Source organism: Lycorma delicatula, chromosome 6 (genome assembly GCF_047948215.1).
Source record: "Lycorma delicatula isolate Av1 chromosome 6, ASM4794821v1, whole genome shotgun sequence".
Lineage (NCBI taxonomy): Eukaryota > Metazoa > Arthropoda > Insecta > Hemiptera > Fulgoridae > Lycorma > Lycorma delicatula.
Window position 1 is genome coordinate 81,717,145 of NC_134460.1, and position 25,459 is coordinate 81,742,603.

General features: G+C 29.4%; 1 protein-coding gene across 1 annotated transcript in view; it reads left to right on the plus strand.

Annotated features, from left to right (window-relative positions):
* The window catches only part of Gyc32E (Guanylyl cyclase at 32E), a 297,263-nt gene that overhangs the window by 223,149 nt on the left and 48,655 nt on the right, over nucleotides 1–25,459 (plus strand). Inside the window, exons 7-11 of the mRNA XM_075367966.1 lie at nucleotides 3,448–3,532; nucleotides 6,102–6,254; nucleotides 12,852–12,998; nucleotides 21,587–21,762; nucleotides 23,226–23,328. Coding sequence (XP_075224081.1) covers nucleotides 3,448–3,532; nucleotides 6,102–6,254; nucleotides 12,852–12,998; nucleotides 21,587–21,762; nucleotides 23,226–23,328 — 664 coding nt within the window. The remainder of the gene's footprint in view (nucleotides 1–3,447; nucleotides 3,533–6,101; nucleotides 6,255–12,851; nucleotides 12,999–21,586; nucleotides 21,763–23,225; nucleotides 23,329–25,459) is intronic.

Here is a 25,459-nt window from a genome sequence, read left to right on the forward strand (position 1 = left end):
TTTCGATTGCAATCGACTGAACCAAAAGTGTCCAAAAAAAACCCAAAATCCAAAAACAACTTGGATTTTGGGTTTGAAATTCTTAACTGCAGTAAAAAGCCCTCATTGAGAGCTTTTCAACAATATATCATAAGTGATACTTATTTTCATTGGTTCCAGAGTTATAGTGAAATGAAATTTTAATTAATGAAATATTGGATCTTACAAGGGCACATCGGTTCGAATCAGACTTCCTCTCCTTTTTTTTTAACTTTTTTTTCAATTTTAATATATTGATTTATTAATAATTATTAACCTCCGATTGTAAAAAAAATTTACGATAAATAATAATAATTGAAAAAAATATATGAAAAATTATCAGAAGTTACAAAATAAAATTTTACGTACTTTTCATTTAAAAAAAATGTTTATATGTAATTTAATAGGCTTACAAGGAAGTCGTGTGGTGTCCATATCAGATTTTGTTTTGTAGAAGTAGGACTGACCGGGTTCAAATCCCGGTCAGGCATGGCATTTTCATACACGTTACAAATCATTAATCTCATCATCTGAAGTAATGCTTCACTGTGGACTCGGAAGTTAAAAAAAAAAAAAAAAAATATGAACTGGAACTGATAAAATAAATTAAATGAAATGACAAATAAAATAAAATATTAAGAAATTTTTATGTAAATTAGATCCAGAAGAGGAAAATAAAGCTCCTAAATTGGAGTATTCTTTTTGAATAGTCATAAATCTTTTAACTGGTTATCAGCTGTAGTGGCTTTCCCATTGGCTTCTATTCTTCCCAGAAATTTTATCTCCAGATACGTTTTTCTTCATCTTCCATAATTATCTTCCTTATGCACACTCAGCAATTTTTCCCTCCTACCTCATCTCTGTTCAAGTGCCACATCAACTGTTTTTTCTTTTAACCAATAACTTTTTTAACCAATTTAGTTTTATTGCATTACTGATTTTTTTTTTAAAAAACCCAAAAATAACTATACAAAAAGGCCTTTTTGTCTATTCTTTAATCTAACTCAACTTTCTACTCATAAACACAATAAAATTTAAAAGACACCAGGTCCTACTAACTAATCTTTTCTCATTGTCATCGAACAGTTTGAGTGGTTTTTGGATGAATGGTTTATCGATTATTGGAAAGTAATAACTATTTCAAACTTTATTTTATGTTTAAAAATAAAAATAAAATATATTTTATTTTGTTTTTATAAAAATAAAATTTTTATATAATATACTATTATAGTATATTGTATATCATTATATGATCTTGAATAGTGCAAAATGTACAGTTTTGTTTCTTTATGACTCAGGGTAGAGAGATTAACAGATTAATCTCTCTACCTTTTAGATAATTGGGTAAGTGGAAGGGATGAGGAAAGAGAGCTGGTGTAGAAGGAACACGAGTGGCTAAAATTTCTAAAAGTGTTTTTCCAAAACTTGAGTATCACTTAAGAGAATTTTATTTTTAAGTCCGTCTTCTAAAAATTATCATTTCTTGAAATAGACATTTTCTTTATTAATAATTTTTTAAAAGAGAGATAAAGAGGCATAATTTTAATTACATCATAAACAGAACTTATTTTATTATACCAATATTTAAAAAAAAAGATGAGAACACTAATTTGTAACTTAATTCTTACTAATTTTAATATTTTAATCCATCCACATAGGTATGTGTAACTTGTAACTTTGTGTTTATACCGTTTTTTAATTTGGAATTTTTTCTTCTTGGCTGAATGGGATTTATTCTGATCTCTAACAAAGTATGTATAGATGTTTTATTTTAATATGAGTGAAATTTTCTTACTGTTCATTAACTTAGCTAATTTGTCATTCATCACCGTTGAATGATTTATATTTTAAATTACAAGTTTTTAATCTCCATTTGCATAATTTAATAAATCCAATGTTGTGGAAGAGAAAAAAAAGTTTTTTTTTCAGTTTTTACCTTCAATGAATTTGCAGCTATTGCAAAGATTGTTTTATTTATAATAACATTGAATTATTTTATTAAATTCTATCTATCATGAAATGAAAAAAATAAAATATTAATATGCTGTATTGCTTTTGCAAATTCTTTCATGTAATTGAGTTAAATTATGCATATTTGTTGTGAGCAGTATATCCAGCATGAACACACACACACAAACAAACAAACAATTAACAGAGAGAGGTGGGAGGGACAGAGAGAAACTTATATATATTATCTGTATACATGATGTTTGTCTAAAAAGAAATGAAAATTTGAAGTAGCATTTCAAAGTAACTATTGCACATTTCTCTGTTACTGATGCTGCATAGTGATTTCTTTTTTAAATTATTGTGACATTTATTGGTTAATCTACAAAGTCAAATAGATATAGATTAGCAATTTCAAAGAAATCTGTGTTTGATTCTCACAACAAATTTTAAGTTTTTAAAGAAGTTTATCATGATATGAAATTCTGTTTTACAAGATAAATAAAGAAAATTTTTACAGAAACATAAATTTTTATATGATAATTACAGATAAAACATCATTGCCAAGTCCCTAAAAAGCTTGTCAAACTTTCTAGTGTAAATCATTTAAATGACATATGATTAAATGTGATTGTATTGACTTGTTCTTATTGCAAAGACATATTGTAATAGAAAGTCAAATGATTAGTAAGAATTTTGAATTTCATAAATGGTAATGAAGCATTTAAATGTGGCAGTGAAACATAAAGTACTTGAAAAGAGTAAGCCATGATAGGCATGCTACACACAAGGAATGAATGAATGGTTAATAAATTAAGTAAGACATATTTTCCTAATCACCTGATTTAGCTCCTACAGATTCTTTTCATTCTTATGTATGATACCTATCCTAAAAGCTCATAATTATGAACTAAAGAAAAAAATAAAAATAGATTCACTGCAGGTACTGTGCTATGCTAAAAAAAATCATTGCAGCCCTTTAACAATGGGGAAAAAACATGATACCATTAACATTTGGTAACAATATTTTAAAGAAATGTAATCAGATTAATTTATGTGCATATAAATAAAGATATTGTTTGAAAAGCTTGGTTTCTTTTTTAAAATGAACACACTGAGTTCTATTAAATTTGTATTTTGTGCAAGATACAGGACCATCACATAAACTATTTCTTGTATAATTCATTAAAGGATCTTCTCATGTAATTTTACGTGAGTTAACATAATTGTAGAATAGTATCTTCTGTAGTGTGTTGATTTAACAAATTTCTTGTTAGAAATCTGAAGATCCTGAACAATAATAATGTATACCCAGGCTATATATAAAGGATTCTATTTTTCCAACAATCATAAAAATATTATGAAATAAAATTATCAAACTGCAAAAGAATTAATCTTATTTTCCTCAGCAACAAATTTCTTACAAATTTTCTTTCTGTATTTATAATACACTAAGCTTATTTTATGTTTTATTATTTGCAGAGAATTGTGTGAAGCAATGAGAAATTTTTCTGCACAACACCCATTTTCAGTTCCTTATCATGAGACAATATTTGATACAATAAGTGTAAGTAACAATACATATTTATCTACATAAATAAAAATGTAAATGTTGTTTGTTGAAAATCTTAAATCTTCTAAAGTTCTTCACTGATTATTTTGAAATTTTGACAACATTGTATTCAAATATGCGCATGTTTTTCTATACTTACTATTTACATACCTAAGATGTCACACCTGTGGCAGGGAAAAATATACTTTTTTTGAAAAACACACCATCTGTTGGACATAAAAGCAACACACCCTATACTAAATATTTTACAATTCTATTTCAATGTTTCCGATATGTGTATCCGCTATAGACTAAAAAGCTACTGGGCCGATTTAGGCACGGGGAAAGAGGGAGAAAGGGAAAAATCAGAAAAGGGAAGAAGGGGAAAATGGGAAAAAGAAAAAGGGGGAAAACAGGGAAAAGAAAGTGGAAAGGGGAAAGCAGAAAAAATAAAAGAGGAAAGGGATAATGGAAGGAAAGGAAATGGACTATGGTGAAAATGAAAATGTGAAAAATGAAAAGGGAAAAAGGGAAGGGGAAAGGCAGAAAGGGTAAAAGAGAAAGGTTAAATTTTGTGAAGTTACGTAATGTTCATTTTGTAATGCTTTGTCAAACTTTCAATTGTGTTCACTTAATCTATATTTATATACTCAAATCCAGCAATAGCGAAGCATTTCCAGGTATATATATATATATATATATATATATGTGTGTGTGTGTGTGTGTGTGTGTGTGTGTGTGTGTGTGCGTGATTAAATTCACGAACAGACAAGATTAACAAGAAAGCAAAAAATTAAAAAAAATAATTTTTATATTTTATCAAATATTAATTTTTTGTACTACCAAGACAGTAAAATAATGTCATTTAAGGAATGTTTTTTTCATTATTACTCACAACATCATAAGTTTACTTTTTAAATATTTTTATGAAAACTTTGTTGAAATAAAACTGTACGTTACTACTGCCAGAGACAGAGACAGACTAGATTGCTAATTAAAATAAATATTTCTAGATTATAGTCTTACTTGTTTATACAAGTCACTATCTATCAAATTATGTTTGTGGGTTTATTAGTTTATATCAATTTTTAAATATAAATATGAAAAACCACCAAGTTTGTGGCCACAATCAACAACAATGTCATTTGCAATACCAGTGAGGATAAAATTAGATCATGGTCTCACAAATCTTGTGGAACCATATATCCACTTCTTCAGAAAGTGAGTCATGTTTTGAGAGGTGATAAAACACTGGTGCAGCATTAATCAGTTGGAAATATAAAGTAAGAAAGTTGTACCAAAGTGAGCAATAGGTAGTGACCCAAATGAGAGTAAGGTTATATCTGCGTAGTGTTAGGAAGTTGGCCAGAAAAAATATAATATTCTGTAGAGGATAATCATAATTAATAGTAGAAGGAAAAAAAATGACAAACATTCTACCTCAACAAAAAGGTAAACAGAAGATAGCAATGAAACCATCTGACATTACAAGAAACTTGCCAATTTGAAAACTTTCTTTTCCAAAACCTATGAATATATGCATTGAACATTGAAAATCAATTATGGTTTTGAAATTACCTTCAAAATTAGTCTGAAGATGATTTCATAGAGCTTGCTGTTAACAATAAGTTTTTAATTTTTCTTTTAACCTAGAATTAATTAACTTTTTTATTAGAGAGGAGAGAAATATATTCCTCATCAAAAGATATTTTTCAATTAAAATCTACTTTAGTCTTTGACTGGCCATTACAATTTTATTTGGATAGCTCCTGGAACAGACTATCAAAATGATTATCTGCAGCGTTTTTCAATCATTATTAATAAACACTATCAAGAAATATTATGAAATCAGATTTTATATTTTTTTGTTTTACTACCAACAGACTCATACAGATAATTAAAGAAGACAGAGAATCATAGAATGAACAGTTCGGAAAATTATGGTCCTTCTGCTTCTACAAGACCAGCTAGCACATTTGGTCCAGAGTAAGTGCCCCTCTATTACATGGCTTCTAGTTTCAAGGTTAATGCAACTCAACAGCTGCTTCTTAAAAGTGGAATTTCTCAAAGTAAATAAAATAGTAAAGACTCAAAGTTTCTCCCAACATACATGTAGCAAAACATTTTAGGTCAGTTTCAAGGATGTTGTAGAAACTCTGATACTTATGAAAAGAGGAGAGTAACATTCATATCACATCTCGAACACCTGATCAAAGATATGAAATTCAACATTCTTTGTTCAAAACTCTGTTGATAAACTCTCTTATTCTGGATAGTTTAGTGGTAATATCCCAAGCAAATACTGGTCATATATTTGTATGCATTCATTAAATAAATTTTATTTTTGACAAATCAATTTAATTTTCTGTAGATCAGTAGAATACTTTTGTGTGACACCATAAGTGCGAAAATTTCATTACTGTTCAAATTACAAAAATTTAAGTCTATAGAAGTAAGCTTCAGGCTTCAAAAACTTTTGCAGATTGTGATTACAAAAAACATATTCTTCTTATGCTAGAATTAATTCATTTAATGCTTGCCTGTTTTGTACAATAATTTCCAGACTTGCTATATTTTGTTTAAGGTTCCTATTCATGCTGCTCATTTATATGATGCTGTTATGATATATGCTAGAGCACTGACTGAAGTATTTAGAGAAGGTGATGATCCTTCAAATGGTTCTGCAATTCTTAAACATATTCTCAATCGATCATATGATTCCATTCAAGGGTATACTGTAAGAAAATTATTTTTAAAGTTATGGTTCTGTGTTTCTTTATTACTTATAACATATTATCATAATTTTAAGTAATCTCAAAATCTTCAAACATAAGAGTTTATCGTTTATAATTTTGTACATTTATTTCCCATGAAGAATAAATAAAGTGTAACATGAAGCAAATCCAAAAAATCGTTATTCACCAGAGCTACCACTTCTTTCAAATGGGTAACAGTTTTTCACTTAATTATGTGATTCAAATTTTGCATATTTAAGATCCTAACCAATAAGAAAAACAACAAAATGGATAGGTCAGAAAGACCTCAAAAGGTAGTTGAACCTTATTGTGAAAATTCAGGCTCTTACTTATTTATAATCCTATCTAATTATGAGCTTTATTAATTCATTGATTTGGGAAGTCTCAATGCCTAAGAAATAGAATGCATTGAATTTAGTTAACTTTAACTAAAAAAAACCATAATATTTGCAAATTTATTTGTGGTTTTTAAATTGAAATATAGGAAATAGTGTTAAAGTATTTACAATGATATCCATGTGTGTTAATTTATAAAACAATAATATTAGGTAGTATTAATTTACAATCAAATCAAATATTTATATTCCTATATTTACGTGCATACTTAGATCTTGCTTTAATTCTGCGGTGTGAAAAATTTTTCAAGAAAATCACTAAAATTTTTTTGTTGCATTTAGCCATTAAATTATTCAAATTTCTTATCTAATTGGGATAAAGTAGAAGATAAAAAAGAATGGATTGTATATTATAGTGTGATATTCTCGGATTGAAAAAAAATTGAAAATGAAAATTAGGAAATTAATAAATTCGATAATTAGAGAAAACGATATTTAACATAAATTATTACCCTGAAAAAATATGAACATTTATTAACTATAATGTCGTATATTGTCTTCCAAAGATACTATATAATTTCCTGTCAACCCCTGGAAAAACTTAAGCTAATATTATATACCGATTGACACACGTATTTCTATTCAAATACATACATTAAAATTTAATACCCATGGAAAACGAAAGACCGAAACTACTTTCAAAATATTAAAAAGCAAGATTTCTTCCATCAAAATTATTAGTTTCGTAAATATAATTGAATTGTTACCGACCGATCACCAAGTAAGACTATATATCTCCATCCTATTTGTCTTGGTTTATAAACGTACCGAGACTAGTAATTACTAATTCGTGCTGTTAGCAACCTGAATGCAAAATTTCCAGGTACTATTTCGTACTCTTCGCGATTCTTTAATAAAAACTAAATACTCCTTGTATAATTGTGTAAAATCTGCAACATTTACTTTTATGTGACATGACCTCATGAATCGATCAACTTTCTTCCCGGTGAACAACACAAATTAAACACCGATATATGCCGTTTGGTTTTTTCGACTCGTAAAACAAGCAGATGAAATTAATTATAAATACGTAAATTTAATTCTCAACTCCGAGAAAATATATATCCTTTTCTTTCGAGTGTTAGAGATGTCGATATTCTTTTAAAATTACATAAATAAAAACTTCTAATACGTAAATTTATGGCCTACAAAGAGTTTCTTGTTTCGATCTTTTAAAAAGTACTTGATCTATAGAAATACATCTTTTACATATAAAATTGAAATCTTGCAGTGTACGTATAGTTGGTAAATATGAAATAAGAATCGGATTTGGATATTTTTTTTATGCTTATCAGATAAAATAATGGTGATAATTCTCGCTTTTGTGTTTGGTCAAAATCAATTGATTTTGCTTTATATATATTGCGTCCCGTTCAACAACCGCAGCCGAGAGGCTACTACAAAACATTATATCTCGCCTTGATGCATGGTCCAAGGTTACCGGCTTTACATTTTCATCTAAGAAAACAAAATGTGTAGTCTTTTCTCGCCTGTGAGACCCCTTTATTCCGCAAGTCTTTTTCAGTGGAAAGCTAATTGCTATCTCTCCTTCTATCAGATTTTTAGGTTTATTTTTTGATAGTCGCCTTACGTGGGTCAAATACATCAAAGAATAGAAAACGAGGTGCTCCAAACTTTTAGATGTGCTACGAATCCTTAACAATACCAACTGGGGTGCCAATCGGACGTGTATGTTGGGTTTTTACTACTCCTTGGTTCGTTCCCGTTTGGATTATGGTTGTGTCGCCTACTCTTTTCAGCGAGTAATACCGTACTTAAAATGGTAGACGCTGTACATAATGCTTTCCTTCGGCTTCCTACAGGTGCCTTTAGATCAACCCATGTCTTAAGCATCCTTGTTGACTGCGGTGAGCCGTCACTTTAGGATAGACGGAACCAGGTGTTAGCATTTTATTTTACCCGCCTTAAGGACAGCCAAATCACCCGGCTTTTGGCACAGTTCTTGGAAATACTTATTTTCGAAGATATGTGGACCGTCCACGTTGTACTGCACGTGAAGGTTGTTCGTACTCGACGTTTACTGTACCTTATGAATGTTGACGCACCTTCTATTTTTCCTGTTTATTCGTGTTCATATCCTCCGTGGACAATCAACCTTATAAATTTTAATTTGACCTCATGAAATACAATAAAGAATTAACGCCAAATGTTTTCTTTCAGCAAATGTGTCACCATATTCTCTTCAAGGCAAACCCGGATGCAGTGGTATACACGGATGGATCGAAACAGAACGATACCATTGGATGCATGTTTGTTGTTAATGACCGAACCTAGATGTTTGGTCTACCCAATCTTACGAGTGTTTACTGCTGAACTATACGCTATACATAAGGCTTTGACTACCATTAATCTTAAGTATTGTCATATCCTTATTTGTAGCGACTCGTGTAGTGCTGTCCAAGCCTTAGAAAGTTTTTATTCCAGACATCTTATCGTCACCGAAATCTACAATGCAATCGCCGAGTTGAACCATCGCAACACACAAGTGAGTTTCTGCTGGATTCTAGTCACGTGGGGATTACGAGTAATGAACGTGCAGATTCCGCTGCTAAAGACGCATGTAGTCAACCATCCTTCACCCGTGTACTACATCCGACTTTATTAACCACGTCAAACTCGCACTTCGCGCGTCGTGGCAAAATGACTGTATTGCCACGGTAGATAACAAACTTCGACACGTCAAAGATACTGTGTTGCCCTAAGATACTGTGGGAGGAATCCCACAGGAAATTTCACCGAGAGGAAGTGGTCCTCTGCCGATTGCAGATAGAACATACGAGAGGTACTCACGGGTACCTGATTCAGCAGAAAATGCACCGATATGCGTACGATGCGAGTGTCGCTTGACTGAGCGCCACATCCTTGTGCACTGCATACTTTATGCGGGTTTGCGTCGTAAATTTAAATTGCCCAGGAATTTTCGTCAAATTCTGGGCATTAGTAAAGAAGTTTTGGACTAGGTATTTTTATTTCTTCCAGCTATTAGCATTTTACAAACTTTTTAATAGTGTTCTTAAATTTGTTTGTACTGTAGTTGTATATTTTGTGTTAAACATTTTAGTTTAAGTTTTTTTTATTTTGTCTTTGTTTTAGTATTTTAGTTTGAGTCTTAATTTTGTTTTTAGATTTCTATTTTACGTTTTTATTTTATTTTAATCTTTTTGTCTTAGGTTTTATATTTTATTTCTATATTTCATATTTTTGTTTTCCGGGCGATGACAACACGAAAATATTTTTCGCACAAAAAAAAGTTGTGATTGGTGGAAACTAGTGATTTTTTGATAAATCAATCGTTTTCGTACTTGTGATTGGTTAGGAAAATACGGTATTCTGATTCTTTAGTTACTGAAGTAATCTTTGGGGCGGTGAAACTAATTGTAATCTGCAATATGCAAAGATGAATGTGTGTTGTCATTGGTTTATTTTTTATCGGCTCTGCTTGGGGTGGATTAGAATCGTGTTTGGGCCATATTTCATTCTTTTTCGCACGTAAGTGACTGTTAAGGGCAAATTTAAATAAATGTTTAACAAATTTCATTACAAACCAGTAAATGCCGCTATACCAGTAAAAGTTCATATAACAATTATTAACCTTTACGTATGTATTTTTGCGTTTACCCGTTAAAATATGTTAAATTTAAAATAAAAATATTTAAATATATGTGCATACAAAATATATATGCCATATATGTAAAACATAAATATATATATATATTTTTTTTTAATGTAAAATTACATAACGTATCGTAAAACGTTACCTGTTTGGACATTTAAAAGGACTGAATATTTACTGTTCAATTTCATTAATTTGTAAACATTTTATCCAATTTATTTCAGATTATGATTTTTCAGAACTTACCGTTCAATTCGGTATCAACTTTATTTTGAAAATAACAAAAGCATTTGCAAAGGTATTTGTGGTTTCTAAATAGAAATATAAGACGTTGTGTTACTGAATTTACAGTGATTTCCATGTGTGTTAATAAAACAATAATATTAGTCTGTATTAATTTATAATGAAAACAAATATTTACATTCCTGTCTTTAAGTACATATTTAGTTAGATCTTGCCTTAATTCTTCTGCGGTGTGACAAATTTTTTCAAGATCACCACTAAAATCTTTCTGTTGCGTTTAGCAATTAAATTATTCAGATTTCTGGTCTTATCGGGACAGCATCAACAGAGAATGAATGTTATCTTATAGCATGATATTCTCGGATTAAAAAAAAAACAAATTGAAAATGAAAATTAGGAGATTAATAAATTCGATAATCATAGAAATTAATATTTAAAATAAATTGTTTTCATGAAAAAATATAGACATTAAACATTTATTTACTATAATGTCTTCAATTTACCTACCCAAGATACATTATAATTTCCTATTAGCCTTAAAATGTAAACTATTATTCTAATACCGATTGACATACACATATCTCCGATCGACTATATATCTTCGTCCTGTTTGTCCTGTTTTATAAACGTACCAAGACTAGTAATCACTGTCGGGCGGTTTTAGTGGTCTGAATGCAAAATTTCCAGGTATACCTACCTCTCGCGATTGTTTAGTAATAACTAAATACTCCGTTGTACTATTGTGTAAAATCTGCAAACTTAGTACTTTAGATCCTACTCAGTATCTTGAAATCAGTTTTTAGTTCTTAATTTAGAAAGATAATATAATTTTTTTTTATTCTGTTGTTCTCCATTCTTTTTAAGCGTCTGTAAATACCTAACTTCTTTTTCTTTAAGAGCCCTTTTTACAAATTTCTTCATTTGAACTTAAAATAGTTGATTATTTTTTTTTTAAGTCTTGAAGTCCTTTCCCCTTTTTAAATAATGTTCTCCATCTCGATTTTGTGACTTTACGTTTTTTCACGAGAAATTTTTAATCCCATTTTTTCTGTAATTTTTTTATTTATTTTATATTTATTAAATTATCTTTCAAATTTTAAGTATAATTTAGAACATGAACATTCTTCCTTGTCATTCATCATATATTTTTTTTCATATCTAAAATGTTTAACAATTTGTAGTAGTTATTAACGGTATAGCCATGTGGTTTCAAACCTTTTAAATACCTTCTACTAAATAACCTTTTAATAACCTTTTAAATACAGTTTAACTTTAGGTATTGTTCTCATGAAGAAAGAAGGGTTAACTTGTATTCTTTTCAAGGTGTTTTATCACTAGTTTTTTCATCAAGCATCAACTGTCATTAGTAATTATTAAATGTTACTAAGGTACAGTGAAACTGCAGCAGTTTATTGAACATGGTTTCAACCATTGTAAAGAACTATTCTTTACATCCTTAAATTTTCAGAATAATACTCACACAGATATTTCACCCAAAAACATCAGGTTTTAATAAATGCAATTTACTATTTTATCCAGACACATCTCATTTGTTTGGTAATAGTTTAAATAGGAAGAGATGTTTGGAAAATATCTCAAATATTTTTACCAACTTACTGTCATTAAATCACATTATTTATTGAATTATTGATAAGTTTGCTTTATAACTAGTAAATCTACCTCTAACTCATTTATTGCAATACATAAAAATGTAATTTAGTACATAAAAAGAATACAAATTAATGTGTCAGTTGGTTGAAACCAATCTCACTAGATTTATTTAAGTTAGTAAGTCAATGTAGACTTAGTAATACAAAGCTGTGATGCATTTAATTGATAGTAAAAATAACTTTTAACTTATTACATCTATTAAGTTTATTTCATTTTTCATTGAAGTGATAAAACAGGAATAAATGTAAAAAATAAAATAAAATGTTACTTTATTTTTAGAAAAAAATTAATTTTCTCTATTTAAAATTTTTTTAAATGCCTGAAGCTTTAAGGGCCTTTCTCCATACTCTAAAACCTTAAAGACCAACCATATTTCTAGATCTGGTTTTAAGACCAGATATTTAATTCTTGTAGGCTTTTTTAAAGCTACCTCAATTATTTTCTCAAAATAAAATACATATTTTCTTTTGAAGTAAAATGTTATATTAATGTAATTATAAAAATAATATTAATTAAAAATATTATTATAACAAACTTGACAGTAATAGTTCTTTATTATAATGGACCCCATTTACTCAATATGTTATAAAGTGTATTGAGCTTTTCACAAACTGAAAAGTTTTCTTTCCTTTCAGGTTTATATAGATGAAAATGGTGATGCAGAAGGAAATTTTAGTGTTGTAACTCTACTTGATGATGAAGAAGTTAATGGAAGTGTCCGTATGAGCATGCAGCCTGTTGGGTATTTTCAGTACAATTCAGATAATTCTAGCGAGTTACCTGTCAGTATATTTTTTTAAACTATTGTGCATAATGTTTTTGTAGCACAATCAGTAAAATATTTTAAAATAACATACAAAATATAATTATATATGGCTCGGTACAATCGTTCATTTCATTCTGGCAAGACACAGCAAACACATTTGTCTACTGTTTGATGTCAAGGCTTCTAATTGTATCATTATTATTCATTCATTCATAATAAATGATCAGTAACATATTCTGAGAGGAATCCAAAATATTTGTTCAAGTCACCTCTCACAAGTACCTAGGTTTTTTTTATAATGTATAGTTGTAATACTGATATGATAATTGAGTTAATTTTTGATCGCTCATACACAAGTACAATAATTATATCACCTGATATGATATTTTCTGTTAAAATTAATGATAATTATGAATATATTTACTGTTATTAAAGCAAATCTAACACATAAAATCTTGATCAGCTGCATATCAGCTCTCTGATCCCTGAACACTGCACTGAATATACTTCTATTCCAATCATTTGTTAATAATCCTTAACCCACCCACTTAACCAGGTGTTCAGTCACTAGACTAAGCAAATGTTTAAATAATACATTCTTTTCTTCTAAACATTAGGACCTTGCAATCTATAAACCAATTTCTATAGATTAGTGATATGTTTGATCAAGCCAACAAGTTTTGTATGCTGCTTAGTGACAATGTAATACATGACAACATCTCTTAGGTAATCTAAAATCCTACACTCTCCTCTAAGTTCTATTTTAACAACACTTCACTATTGCAGATTATTTAGTCTAGCTTTCCATCCTCCTTGTCATTTCCACACTCTTCAAATAAATTTCATCTCATCACACAGACTACTTTTCTTAAAAAGAACATTTTATTAGCTGGTAAACTATTTATATCCTTCAACGTTAGAACCCACATTTCATTCTTATAAAACCCATCAAAGAGGATGGGTTCAAAATTGACTCAACTTAAAAATTTATACTCAGCTAAACCCTTTACAGACAGTTTCTTAATATGTTTTAACATTTGCATTTGTAATTAAATAGTATAAATATCCTCTGTTTTGTAATCTTAAAAAAAATTCTTAAATTTTAAAATTAATCTCATAAATGTTAATACTCTTTCTCGTAATTTCATTCTAGTGTATCATATCAATTCAAGAAAGATAAATATCTATTCAGATTTTGAATAAAATGTATCTTAGTATAGACACTAAATTAAGTGATTTCATTATGATGCATACTAGAATATAATGAACGATTTATTCTGATCTAAGACACTGGTACAAGCAGAACTTGCAGATAATTATATCTTAAAAAAGTATTAAAACTTGTTGTAAAACTATATAAATGCACAAACAATACATAAAAATATTCTTAAGAAATGTAATAAATGATTAATAAAGATAAAATCTACAACATTAAAATTTGTAACAAATTGGGCATGTGATAGTTTATAATTAACTGTAAAAAAATTTTCTTATTTAAAATATACAGAGTGATTTTTTAGTCCTGTTACCCAGTTTTAAATGTAATTTAAGAAAGGGAAATTTAGGTGAAATAAAAAAATGTATTTGTTACTTACAAAAGAGATTTAATAAAAAGCTGTTACTTACATAACTGTTAAAGAATATGCTCAAAATGCCCACCCCTTGCGGTTATACAGGCACGGACTCTTTTCAGCATATTAGCAGAAATCTTTTTAAGAGTTGCATTGGAAATATTCGTGATTAAGTATTAATCAATATTAAGATTTAATATTGACTTTAAGTTCTTTAATAGTGTGAAGATTGTTTTTGAAGGCCTCGGACTTAATATAGCTCCACAAAAAGTAGTCAGGAGATGTGAGGTCTGGGGACCTTGGAGGCCATAAGCCCCTGCTTATTATTCGATCATCAAAGAACTCTTGCAGAAAATCCATGGTTTCTCGAGACGTTTGGCATGTAGCACCGTCTTGGTGAAACCAGCAATACCGTTCTTGAGGTTCCAGGAGGGACACAAATTGGCGCACAATATTCCTGTATACTTCACCATTTACTGTCTGTTCGAAGAATATGGGTCCGACTATACGACGACGAGATACCGCACACCACACACCAATTTTTTCAGGATGCAAAGTTTTGTCTTGTAAAGCGTTAGGATTTTCAACCGCCCAAATTCGACAGTTTTGACTGTTCACATAACCATCGAGATGGATCCAAGCTTCATCACTAAAGAACACTGTGTTTAAAAATTCGATTCCGTTATCATTTACGAGAGACCTAAACCAACGGCAATATTGCAATCGCTTGTTTAAATCTGGAGGCTGAAGCTCTTGTACTAATCGTACGCGATACGGATACAATTTCAATTTTTTAGCAGCTTTCTGAACACTCGAATATGACTAACCAACGTGCGTGGAAAGTTTTCGTAAAATTTCCGTGGAGAATTGAGCAATCTTGTTTTCACATTCTCTAAAACCTCATCTGTCACGCGAGTTGGTTGACCACTACGTTTTCTGTCGCAAACACTACCTGTCTCTCGAAATCGGTTTGCTAGCCTAGAAATTGACATTTTTTCTGGTGGAGGAACACCAACAAATTTAATTTGAAATGATTCTTTTACACTCGCGTACGATTTCGTAGCAAAATATTGTTCAAGAATGAAAACTCGTTGTTCTATGTTAAAAGACATTCTGTTCGTAATACGACCGGAAACGGCACAAAAGTTTACACAGCTCAAGGAGAATCAACTCACACTGCCGTATCTATACCGGTTGAGTAGCGCTACTAACTTCGTGTCACAAAACAAAAATTTCCCTTCTGGGCTAAAATGTAAATACATGCATTACATTAAGAACAAGTAAAAGTAGATTTAAAAATATCTGATGTCACCACATGAATTCCTTGCACACCTATTAAGTTACATATATACATTTTTTTTAAATGAAAAGAACATAAAATTTTATTTTACTAATAACTTTTGATATTTTTTCATATTTTTTTTATTGTTATTATTGAATTATTTTTATGGTAAAAAATTTTTACAGAGGTAATAATTATTAATAAATCAATATATATTAAATTAAAAAAAGTTAAAAAAAAAAAAGAAGATGAAGTCTGATTTGAAAACCGATGTGCCTTCCTTCCCCTTCTAGGATCAAAAATACCATTAATTGAAATTTTATTTGGCTGTAACTCTGGAACGAATGAAAATAACACCACTTATGATATATCGTTGAAAAGCTCTCAATGAGGCCTTATTACTGCAGTTAAGAAAAAGTCTAAAATCCAAATATTTGTGGATTGCAATCAAAAGAGGAGATGCACAATTAGATATTACAACAGTCCTAAATCCATAATTTCAACATCCTACGTAAGAATTATAAATTAAATTTTTTTATTGTTACTTTCCAATTCTGATTTGTCTTGTTTATACTTTTTTTTAAGAAATTGTTTTTACTTCCTTGTACGAAGTAAAGGAAGTATGGTAATCGCGAAAAAATTCGGTTTTCAGATTTCAACGGAAATAACCATTTTGATCATCTCTGAATCCGTTTCGACCTGTTTTGGGCGTGTACTTATGTGCGTACGTATGTATCTCGCATAACTCAAAAACGATTAGCCGTAGGATGTTGAAATTTTGGGTGTAGCACTGTTGTAACATCTAGTTGTGCACCTCCCTTTTTGATAACAATCGACTGAACCAAAAGTGTCCAAAAAAGCTCAAAATAAAAAAAAAATTAGATTTTGGACTTTTTCTTTACCTTGTCGTAAGGCTTGGCATATCAAAAATTATTTCAGACAAAAGTTTTAGGTAATGTTTAGAGAACTAACGACCACTTAAAATCGATTCTATACTGTGCCTGTTAAGAGAGATTTTTTGTCTTTGAAAACCAGTTTTTTCCACCCCCTGGGCCAATGGTTGGTAATATCAAAAAAACTTTACTTATATAAGTTTTAGGCTCTTATCCAAAGAATAATAGGAACTTTAAACGAACTCAACATTTTACTTAGTAAGAAAGTTATAGAGATATTTTGTTTTTTTCGAAAAAGCCCCATGATTTTTTCCACCCCCACGGTCCGATTTTGTCATTTAACGAACTCGACCGAAATTTTTTTCGTTATATTTTATGTTTCAATTTAAATGTGATTAGCACAAAATTACGGCAGTTATCGTGTCCACAAGAAGTGAAATATTCACACACACACAAAATATATATTTAACTTTTGAACTGACGGTGGTTTTGGGATCTGGGATGTGAAACGCGAAGATATGTCGAAATTTTCCGTAAGTTGAATCATGGTACCCATTACAATAGGTAGCTTTCTTACGAAATCTGCCTATATATGTGTATATGTAATTTAATAGGCGTACAAGGAAGTCATGTGTTGTCCACAACAGATTTCTTTTCCATTTCCCTAGATTAATCGATAACTGTTCATTTTAGAGAAAATATCGAGAGAGGAAAAAGTTTTGTTATTAACTTTTACAATACCGGTTTCAAATCGAAAATACGTTATTGATGCAAAAATAGCACCAACTGTCAAAAAAAGAAGAAAAACAAGATTTTTGGGGAGTTTTTTTCGAGTGCTTATACAAAGGACTTCCAAATTTTACCTAAAGAATTTTTTGATATGATAAAGCAACACGCCAAATTTCAACAATATTGGTCGGACAGTTTTTGCACAATAATTTTGCAATCCAGATATTTAAAAAAATGCGATTTTTTCCAAATTATGTAGAGCCTGAAATAAAGTAAGTCTCTTCTTAAATTTTAATCACATATAAAAGAGCACTCAAACTTTCAAATGCATTTTGATAAGTTTAAAACGGTGAATTAGAAGAGCCTAGAGAATTTTTCAAATATACTTGCATTTTTTTTTGCTTTTAAACAAATTGTTTACGCCGTTGCCGTGTAAAGTCGTTTTATTCCAATGAATTCAAGGTTATGGTCAAGTCTTGTAGTTTACAGGCTTGGTTATTTATTTTGCTTTTTTGTAAGGCTTATCTACGTGTATTTTTAAATAGGTTATTTGGATTTATTTTCGATATCAATTTCTCTCAGGCTCCAGCTTGTCTAACTATTGCATCATCGTATTGGTGTTAGCTTATTTATATCAAGCATTATTTCATTGCTGTTTAGTCTTAATGTATATATTAGGCTTAGTGTTTTTTTATTCTAAACCAATTTCAATATTGTCATAATTCCTAGAAGTCTATTTCTCTTTGTCAGCCCTGATGTCATTTCTTCAACTTGCGTATTCAGAAATTATTTTTATCAGTCTTACGTAATTCTTTAGTGGACTGCTCGCTTAAATTATTTTTGTTATGTCTTCGTTCCCGAATTCCACACCGTTTCTCTAATCGTTCTCATACTAACACTAAGACACTACTCTTGTTGTCAACACACACACACTCTTCTGTCCATTGCTTTGTTCGCTTCCCCTACTTCTCACCACGCCAGCCTTTATTCATTCTAGTTCGGACTTTCACCTTCTGCGGATCCTGGTCCTCTTGAAGGGCCAGGCTTCGATGTTTTCTTTCTTTCACTTAATGTTAATACTTTCGTCGTCTTCGCACTTATAAACGTTGCGGTATTTCTCTGTTAAAATATTTTCTAATTCTACTTGTCAGTTTTTCGTGATTTCACAGTTTTCTATGTTCGTTCAGCCTCGTTTCTTCGTTAAGTTATTCTTCACATTCTACATTACTTCTCTGTGGAAAGTGCTTCAATTACTACAAGCTGTCAATTCTGTTGACGTCGAAATTTTCTCCAGCTTCTTATTACAATTTCAGCGAAGCAGAATTTCTTCAAATTCGTTGCCACACATTTCAGACGCCCAGTCTTGCTCAACCTCGAGCCACATTCTCACCACTGTATTCCTGATACACCACGGCGGACTACGCCCAGGAATTTACTGTATGTATTCGTTTTACCTTCATTCATGAGTTCCTCTCTTACAAATATTTGTGTGCTACAGGCAAGTTTAGTTTTTCATTACTTATTACGTTAAACCGTTATGTTATCATTAAAATTTGTGGAACATTCAGTTCATCATACCTATGCCTTTCATGTTTTCAATTTCACTTAAGTACAGTCACGACAGGTTACTTACATAAGGTTGTCATTGTTCAGCTGCAACCTATTTTACGTGCTCAATACCTATTTTACATGCGATTATATTGTAATTAACTCTTTATTTTTATGTTTACTTATCACAATTTGATTATTGTTATTAACTCTTTTTGTACCAGAATATCATTGTGGCCTTTTTTCTACACTAAACTAGAATTACATGTATTAATTATTTAACGTTAAGTTTGTTGATGTTCTTAATTCAGAAAAGGCCAGTGCTAATTAAGATTTATTGTAATTCGTTTATCTAAGTTAATGACATCCGTTCATTGCTATTTGTCACATTATAGTATATGTCAGTAGTACAACTCTTTGCCAGTTACATTTTTCTATTGATATATGTTTTTATAAATTTACAATTAAAATTAAGTTGTTTCATGTTCTTTTGTTTTTCAGGCTTTGTCAAAAGTGTATATTGTCAAAATCTGTATTTAAAAGTGTATATTCATGTATTTTTTATTTTTATTTATTTAACATCATTGTTCAGATGCTGTTTTCAGTTGATATTCTTCTGTATCATCAAATTATGTTATTTTCATAATTTCTTTTTAGTTTTTAAGGTTATGATTTAATTAACATAAGTTCAGTTGTTTTCTTTCTCAATTAAAGTCCAATTTCTTTTGGCAAATACGAGCTGTGTTTTTTGTTAACTTTACCCAACACAAATTGCTTCACGAATTTTTTCTAAATTAATTTTTAAAAGTACAGCTTAAAAGTACTCGGAAAGACGCTTATTTAATAAAAAAAAGTTTCGATTCGTTAATTATCTCCGGAGATATAACCGATCAAAATCGACCGCCGTTTACAACGAAACTAAAAGTGAAGTAGGGCTGTTTTTTTCGACAGATATCTTCATCTTTCCAAGTACTTTCCACCTGTAAATTTTCCACTCCTGCACTCATGTGCAACCTAGATAGAATGTCGATTAAAAATTACTTGCGCTGCTCAAAAAAAGCATGGGCGGGAGCGGTGGGGGTAGAAAAAATTTCAAGTATGTTTGAACAATTCCCTAGGTTTTCCTAATAAACCGACTTATTTTTCAAAATGCCTTTCAAAGTTTGAGTGCTCTTTTATATGTGATTAAATTTTAAACTATCTACAGACTTTATTTCAGGTTGTACAAGATTTGGAAAAATTGCATTTTTTTTTAAAATCTGAATTGCAAAATTATTGTGCAAAAACTCTCAGACCGATTTTGTTGAATTTTGGCGTGTTTCTTTATAAGATCAAAATGTTCTTTGAGGCAAAATCTGAAGGCCCTACGTTAAGTATTCCAAAAAAATTCACAAAAAATCTTGTTTTTTCTTAATTTTTTTAAATTTGTTGCTATTTTTGCCTCAATAATCACGTATTTTCGATTTGAAACCGATGATATTGTGTGAAAAATTTAATAACAAAACTTTATTCTCTCTCGATATTTTCTCTAAAATAAAAAGTACCGAGTTTAGAAAAATAGGAGGAAAAATGGGTATTTTTGCGATTTTTTTACATTTTGTTTAATAAAAATTTAACCACACCTTTTTCAAGTGGCGCATAACGAAACAATCATTTCTGATGATATTCCAGAAACATTAAAGCAAAAATTAGCGATCACATAGAAAATGTCCAACCGAAATCAGATACCGTCTGGACTATAAACATAATTAATCTTAATAATAACATTATTAATCTTATAATTAATTTAATAATAACCTTAATTATTTTACAGTTATTAAAACCAAGAATAAGTTACTTGACTTAGCAGTTGAATAGTCAAAATCCAGACAATCTATTATATACATGGTGTTAGAAACAAAAAAATTGCATCACGTTTCAATTCTGCAGTACTTTTAAAATTTCTAATATTGTAATTATTATTTACACGTTTTGTCGTAAATCTTGATCAAGTGTAGCATTTTTCATATATTATAAATTTCCTTACCACACTTCACGCAAGCATTTGGCACTAAAAATCCTGCCAAATCCCATTCTCCAAAACGCAGAAAAAAACAGTTCTATCATCTTATGAATGATTAACAATCACAAAAACACTCAAGTAAGAAAAAAGAAGTAAAACAGTCAAAAAATTATTTAATTTTTTAAAATAGTAAACTTATTCAAGATAAATTTGAACTAAAATTAAATATTTGAATAAAAGATTAAATATTAAAAACACAAAATCAAAATATTATTTTAAAATAAATTTTTTAAATGACTCCCTTCCAAAATAAATGGAAATTCACAACTAAAAAGATCTTTCCTTAGCTATTACACAGTACCTTTATCAGTGATGTCATAAACCGCCAATAAAGCTAAAAATGAGTAGTTTGTTGATTTTTTTATTTTATAAAATTTTGATCATGAATGTATTTTGTCATACTGATATGTACAATATTTTCAAGAACAGTGAAGTAAAAGTTGATACCAGATTTTATTACATTATTCTTTTTTACACCTGTATACATTTTTAAATTTTAATATTTAATTTTTGTTTTAGGAGTTTAAATACTATGATGATAAACGTATTCAATGGGTTGGAGGGAAACAGCCAGTTGCAGAACCCAAATGTGGCTTTAGAGGAGATTATTGCATTAAAACAAGTAGATGGAAGATGGACATCACTGTATTTTCAATAATATTACTATTTGCTGTTGGTGCATCTGTTCTTATTAAGTACATTTTATTATTTATTATTTATAATTCAAATCTCCCAAGATATTTGATTCTTTTAATAAAAATGTTATTTAAATCTAATTTATGTCAATATTTGTAATAAGAGATTTTATTTAATAGAGAATTATAGTTCATGCTTAAGTTAACTAATCTTAGATAGTGGAGGTTCATGTAATCAAATAAATGTACTCCTTAATGTAAAAAAAATAGCTCAATCACTTGCATCACACTTTCCAATATAACATTTGAAATAAACTCCTGCATTTTTAAAAGTCAACACATCCGTCATAACTGTTTTTATGAGGTTAACTGTTTTTTACAGGTGTTATTAAGTCATTTCAGGTTTCTAAGGTTTATGGTGTAGACCATTAGGTTTTATCATTTCTTTAACTACAAAAAACGGTATTCTTGAAGCCAGAAGAAAAAATTTTTTTTGAGTTAAAAACTATTATACTTTTTTATGTTTATGATTAAATTTGACATTTTAAAACAATGAAATATTTAAACACGTTTGTAAAATAACATTTAAAACTAAGTTCTAAGATAGCTTATGAATAATTTTATATGTTCGATTGTAAATTTGAGAGATATGTTCATTGGCATTGAGCAATTTTATTTAGAATTCTTACAACAGAAATTGTTAACATATTTTGTACATCATGCTTGAAATTTCACTTATTTTTCTTGGCTAAAGTTAGAGAAAAATTTGCTGCACACTGATATAGTGTGCTTAATAAAGTAGTGCTGATAAGGTACTTAATAAAGTAGGTTTTTCTAGTTTTTTTACCTGATCTAGTTGCTCATTTGAAGTATTAATGGTTCACACTTCCCACAATTGTTTTGCCCTTACAAACTGTTCCCCCAAAAACAATCTTAATCTGCCTTTTACCTTGGTTTCTCAGTTACAGATTGCTGCCATTAGATAACAACCATAGCTTGTGATTAAAATATGTGCTTAAATTTCAAAAAAATGTATTGAGATTTAACAATCCTAATTTTAAGTGTAATGTTTTATGAAAAAAATACATTAAAAATATTTTTGCAGTGTTGAATGCGAAACAAGAGGTATACCTTGCAAAAATTTAATTTTAGTGTTGTAAAATGAACATTCTGTTATGAAAACTATGAAATCAGAAATCAAGATTTTTCCTTCTAGTTGACATAATAGAAATAAGCGCTCTTTAAACATGATTTAATATTCAATTTCATAAATTCTCATCTAAGAATTGTCTGAAGGAATTAAATTCACTGAGTCATTATAATCAAAATTTTTTTTGTTAATAGTGAAATTTTTATTATAACATACTTAGTTTTTCCTAATATTATCAATAACAATTGATGTTAAAATTCTAATTTACTATAATTTAATTTTTCATTGTAGAGTTACTTAATGTTGAAATCTAAAAAGACTTAATTACAATTGTGTTTTATTTTTTCATAAAAAAAATTTCTTCCTTTTTTAGATATTATCGTTATGAACAGAAACTAGCTTGTTTATTGTGGAAGATTGATATACGTGATGTAACTATTATACCTACTACTGAAACATCTGCAAAAAATAGCATGGTCAGTTCAATTATTACGATATGACTATTTTCTCCTACTGAGTAAGACAGGTTTATATTACTTTTTTTTCTTTTTTTGAGAAAAAAAGGATACATTATTTTATTGTTTTACACTACCTCTTTCAATCAATGTCACGTAACATAGCTAAGGAACAAGAGGCACAATCAGAGTTGTTTTCTCTGAGATAATGAAGTTCAGTTTACTACCAGTCGTGAATATTATAAAGTTTTGTGGGGCTAAATGTCACCTACACTTTGGTAGTCTCAGCGTATTGAATTGTTCAACTCTGTGAAGAAAGCAACAGTAAATTATTTTACTATCATTTTCTCTAGCAAGCCTGACATGGGACTTGTTGAGAATTTTAGTGTCATGTTTGGGAGGGACATGTGCATCATGTCAGGTCATCTGTAATGGCTTGGTTATGGCAATAAATGGACATGACAATTATATTAAATATTATATCATCATGAAAAGAGAAAATGTATCAAAATTAAATAGAACTGGGAAGCAAAATCTTAAAAAGTATTTATATTTTAATGCTAAATCACTTTAAGTATTTATATAATGCGGTAGTCTAATACTAAGTCAATGAAGACATTGAATTTCAAACACCAACATAACCTCCCTTAACCATTGGTAGGATGTTTTATCATATTGAGCTGTATTTATCCATTCAAACTCACAGTAAACCAGTTAAGAATTAAAAATTTTACTCTTTTATGGAGTTACTGCTTACTTTCATCAAATCAAAAAAAGTTAGCATCTACATAAAACTTCATCATATATATACAAATTGAGTCAAAAGTATAGAAATCCCTTAACAATTTTAAAACCGTTCCAGATAGAATACTTTAACTTTCAGGATAAGGTATTGGTCAACTAATTTACTTTTTGAAGAGAAATAAAATTTCAAACCCTTCTTGCGGGGTGGCCCAGGAGTTGTAACTCAAATATTTTAAATGATAACACTCTTCGTGTGATACATTATTTTAAAGGTCTCTTTAAGGCAAGAAAAATTGTGTAAATAAAAATATGTTAAATGTATGTACCCAAAATGGCAGCAGGATAAAATTTGGTTTTGAAAAAAAATAAAATTGATAATTTAAGGAACTGTTATTGCCAAAAATAAATTTATAAAAATTTGTTTAAATGGATATTATTGAATAAATTTATTTAAAAAAAAATTATTTATTAAGCATAACATTTGCTTATTTACTTACATTTCAATAATAAATGTTCAAAATGTCTTCCTTCTGCTGTTTCAGTATACTAGTCAGTTGTGAAAGGATGATACTGCATTATTCAGTGATTCCCTAGGGATATTTTGTGCTGATTCTCAAGTTCTATTTTGTAAATCATCGATATCTTAGGATTTATTATTATGAGAAACAATACTCTTTAAGTGGTCCTATAGAAAGTAATCCAACAGTGACAAGTCAGATGATCTCTCTATCCATTCTCTTTGACCCCTTTGGCCAATCAATCTTCCAGAAAAAAAGTATCTAAAATTTCACAAATCTGAAGACTGAAATGAGGCAGGCCACCTTCTTGTAAAAACCAAATGTTTTGGAAGTTGGAGACAACTTTTTGAATGTTTAGAATGATATGGTCGAGAAGCAAAGCCTCGTACTTCACTGCATTTAAATTTGCATCAATAAATATAGCCTCTAACAATCTTCTACCAACAATACCTGCTCATACATTTACTTCGACTAGATACTGTGTATGTGTCTCATGATACCATGATCAACAATTATGGTAATTTATATTGACATTTTTTAAAAAATGTGTGCTTATCACTAAAAACTATATTGTTTAATAAATTAGGATCTGTATAAATATCGTTCATCATAATTTTGCTGAACTCGTCTTCGATTGGAGTCACCTTCTGTATACTATATGCAGCAAAATTACATGCACGTTTATAATATTATTTAAAATTTGACAATAAAAAGACATTACAATTTTGGAAAAATCTGTATCATTTATCTCTGTTATATCTGTATCTTTATTTATTTATTTATATTTTAATTTATTGTTTGACTTGTTTCATATTTAGCTCTTCACTTTGCTATTTCTTTTTAAACAGTCATCATAAAAGTTTTATCAAATTCTCTGACTCATAAAAAGG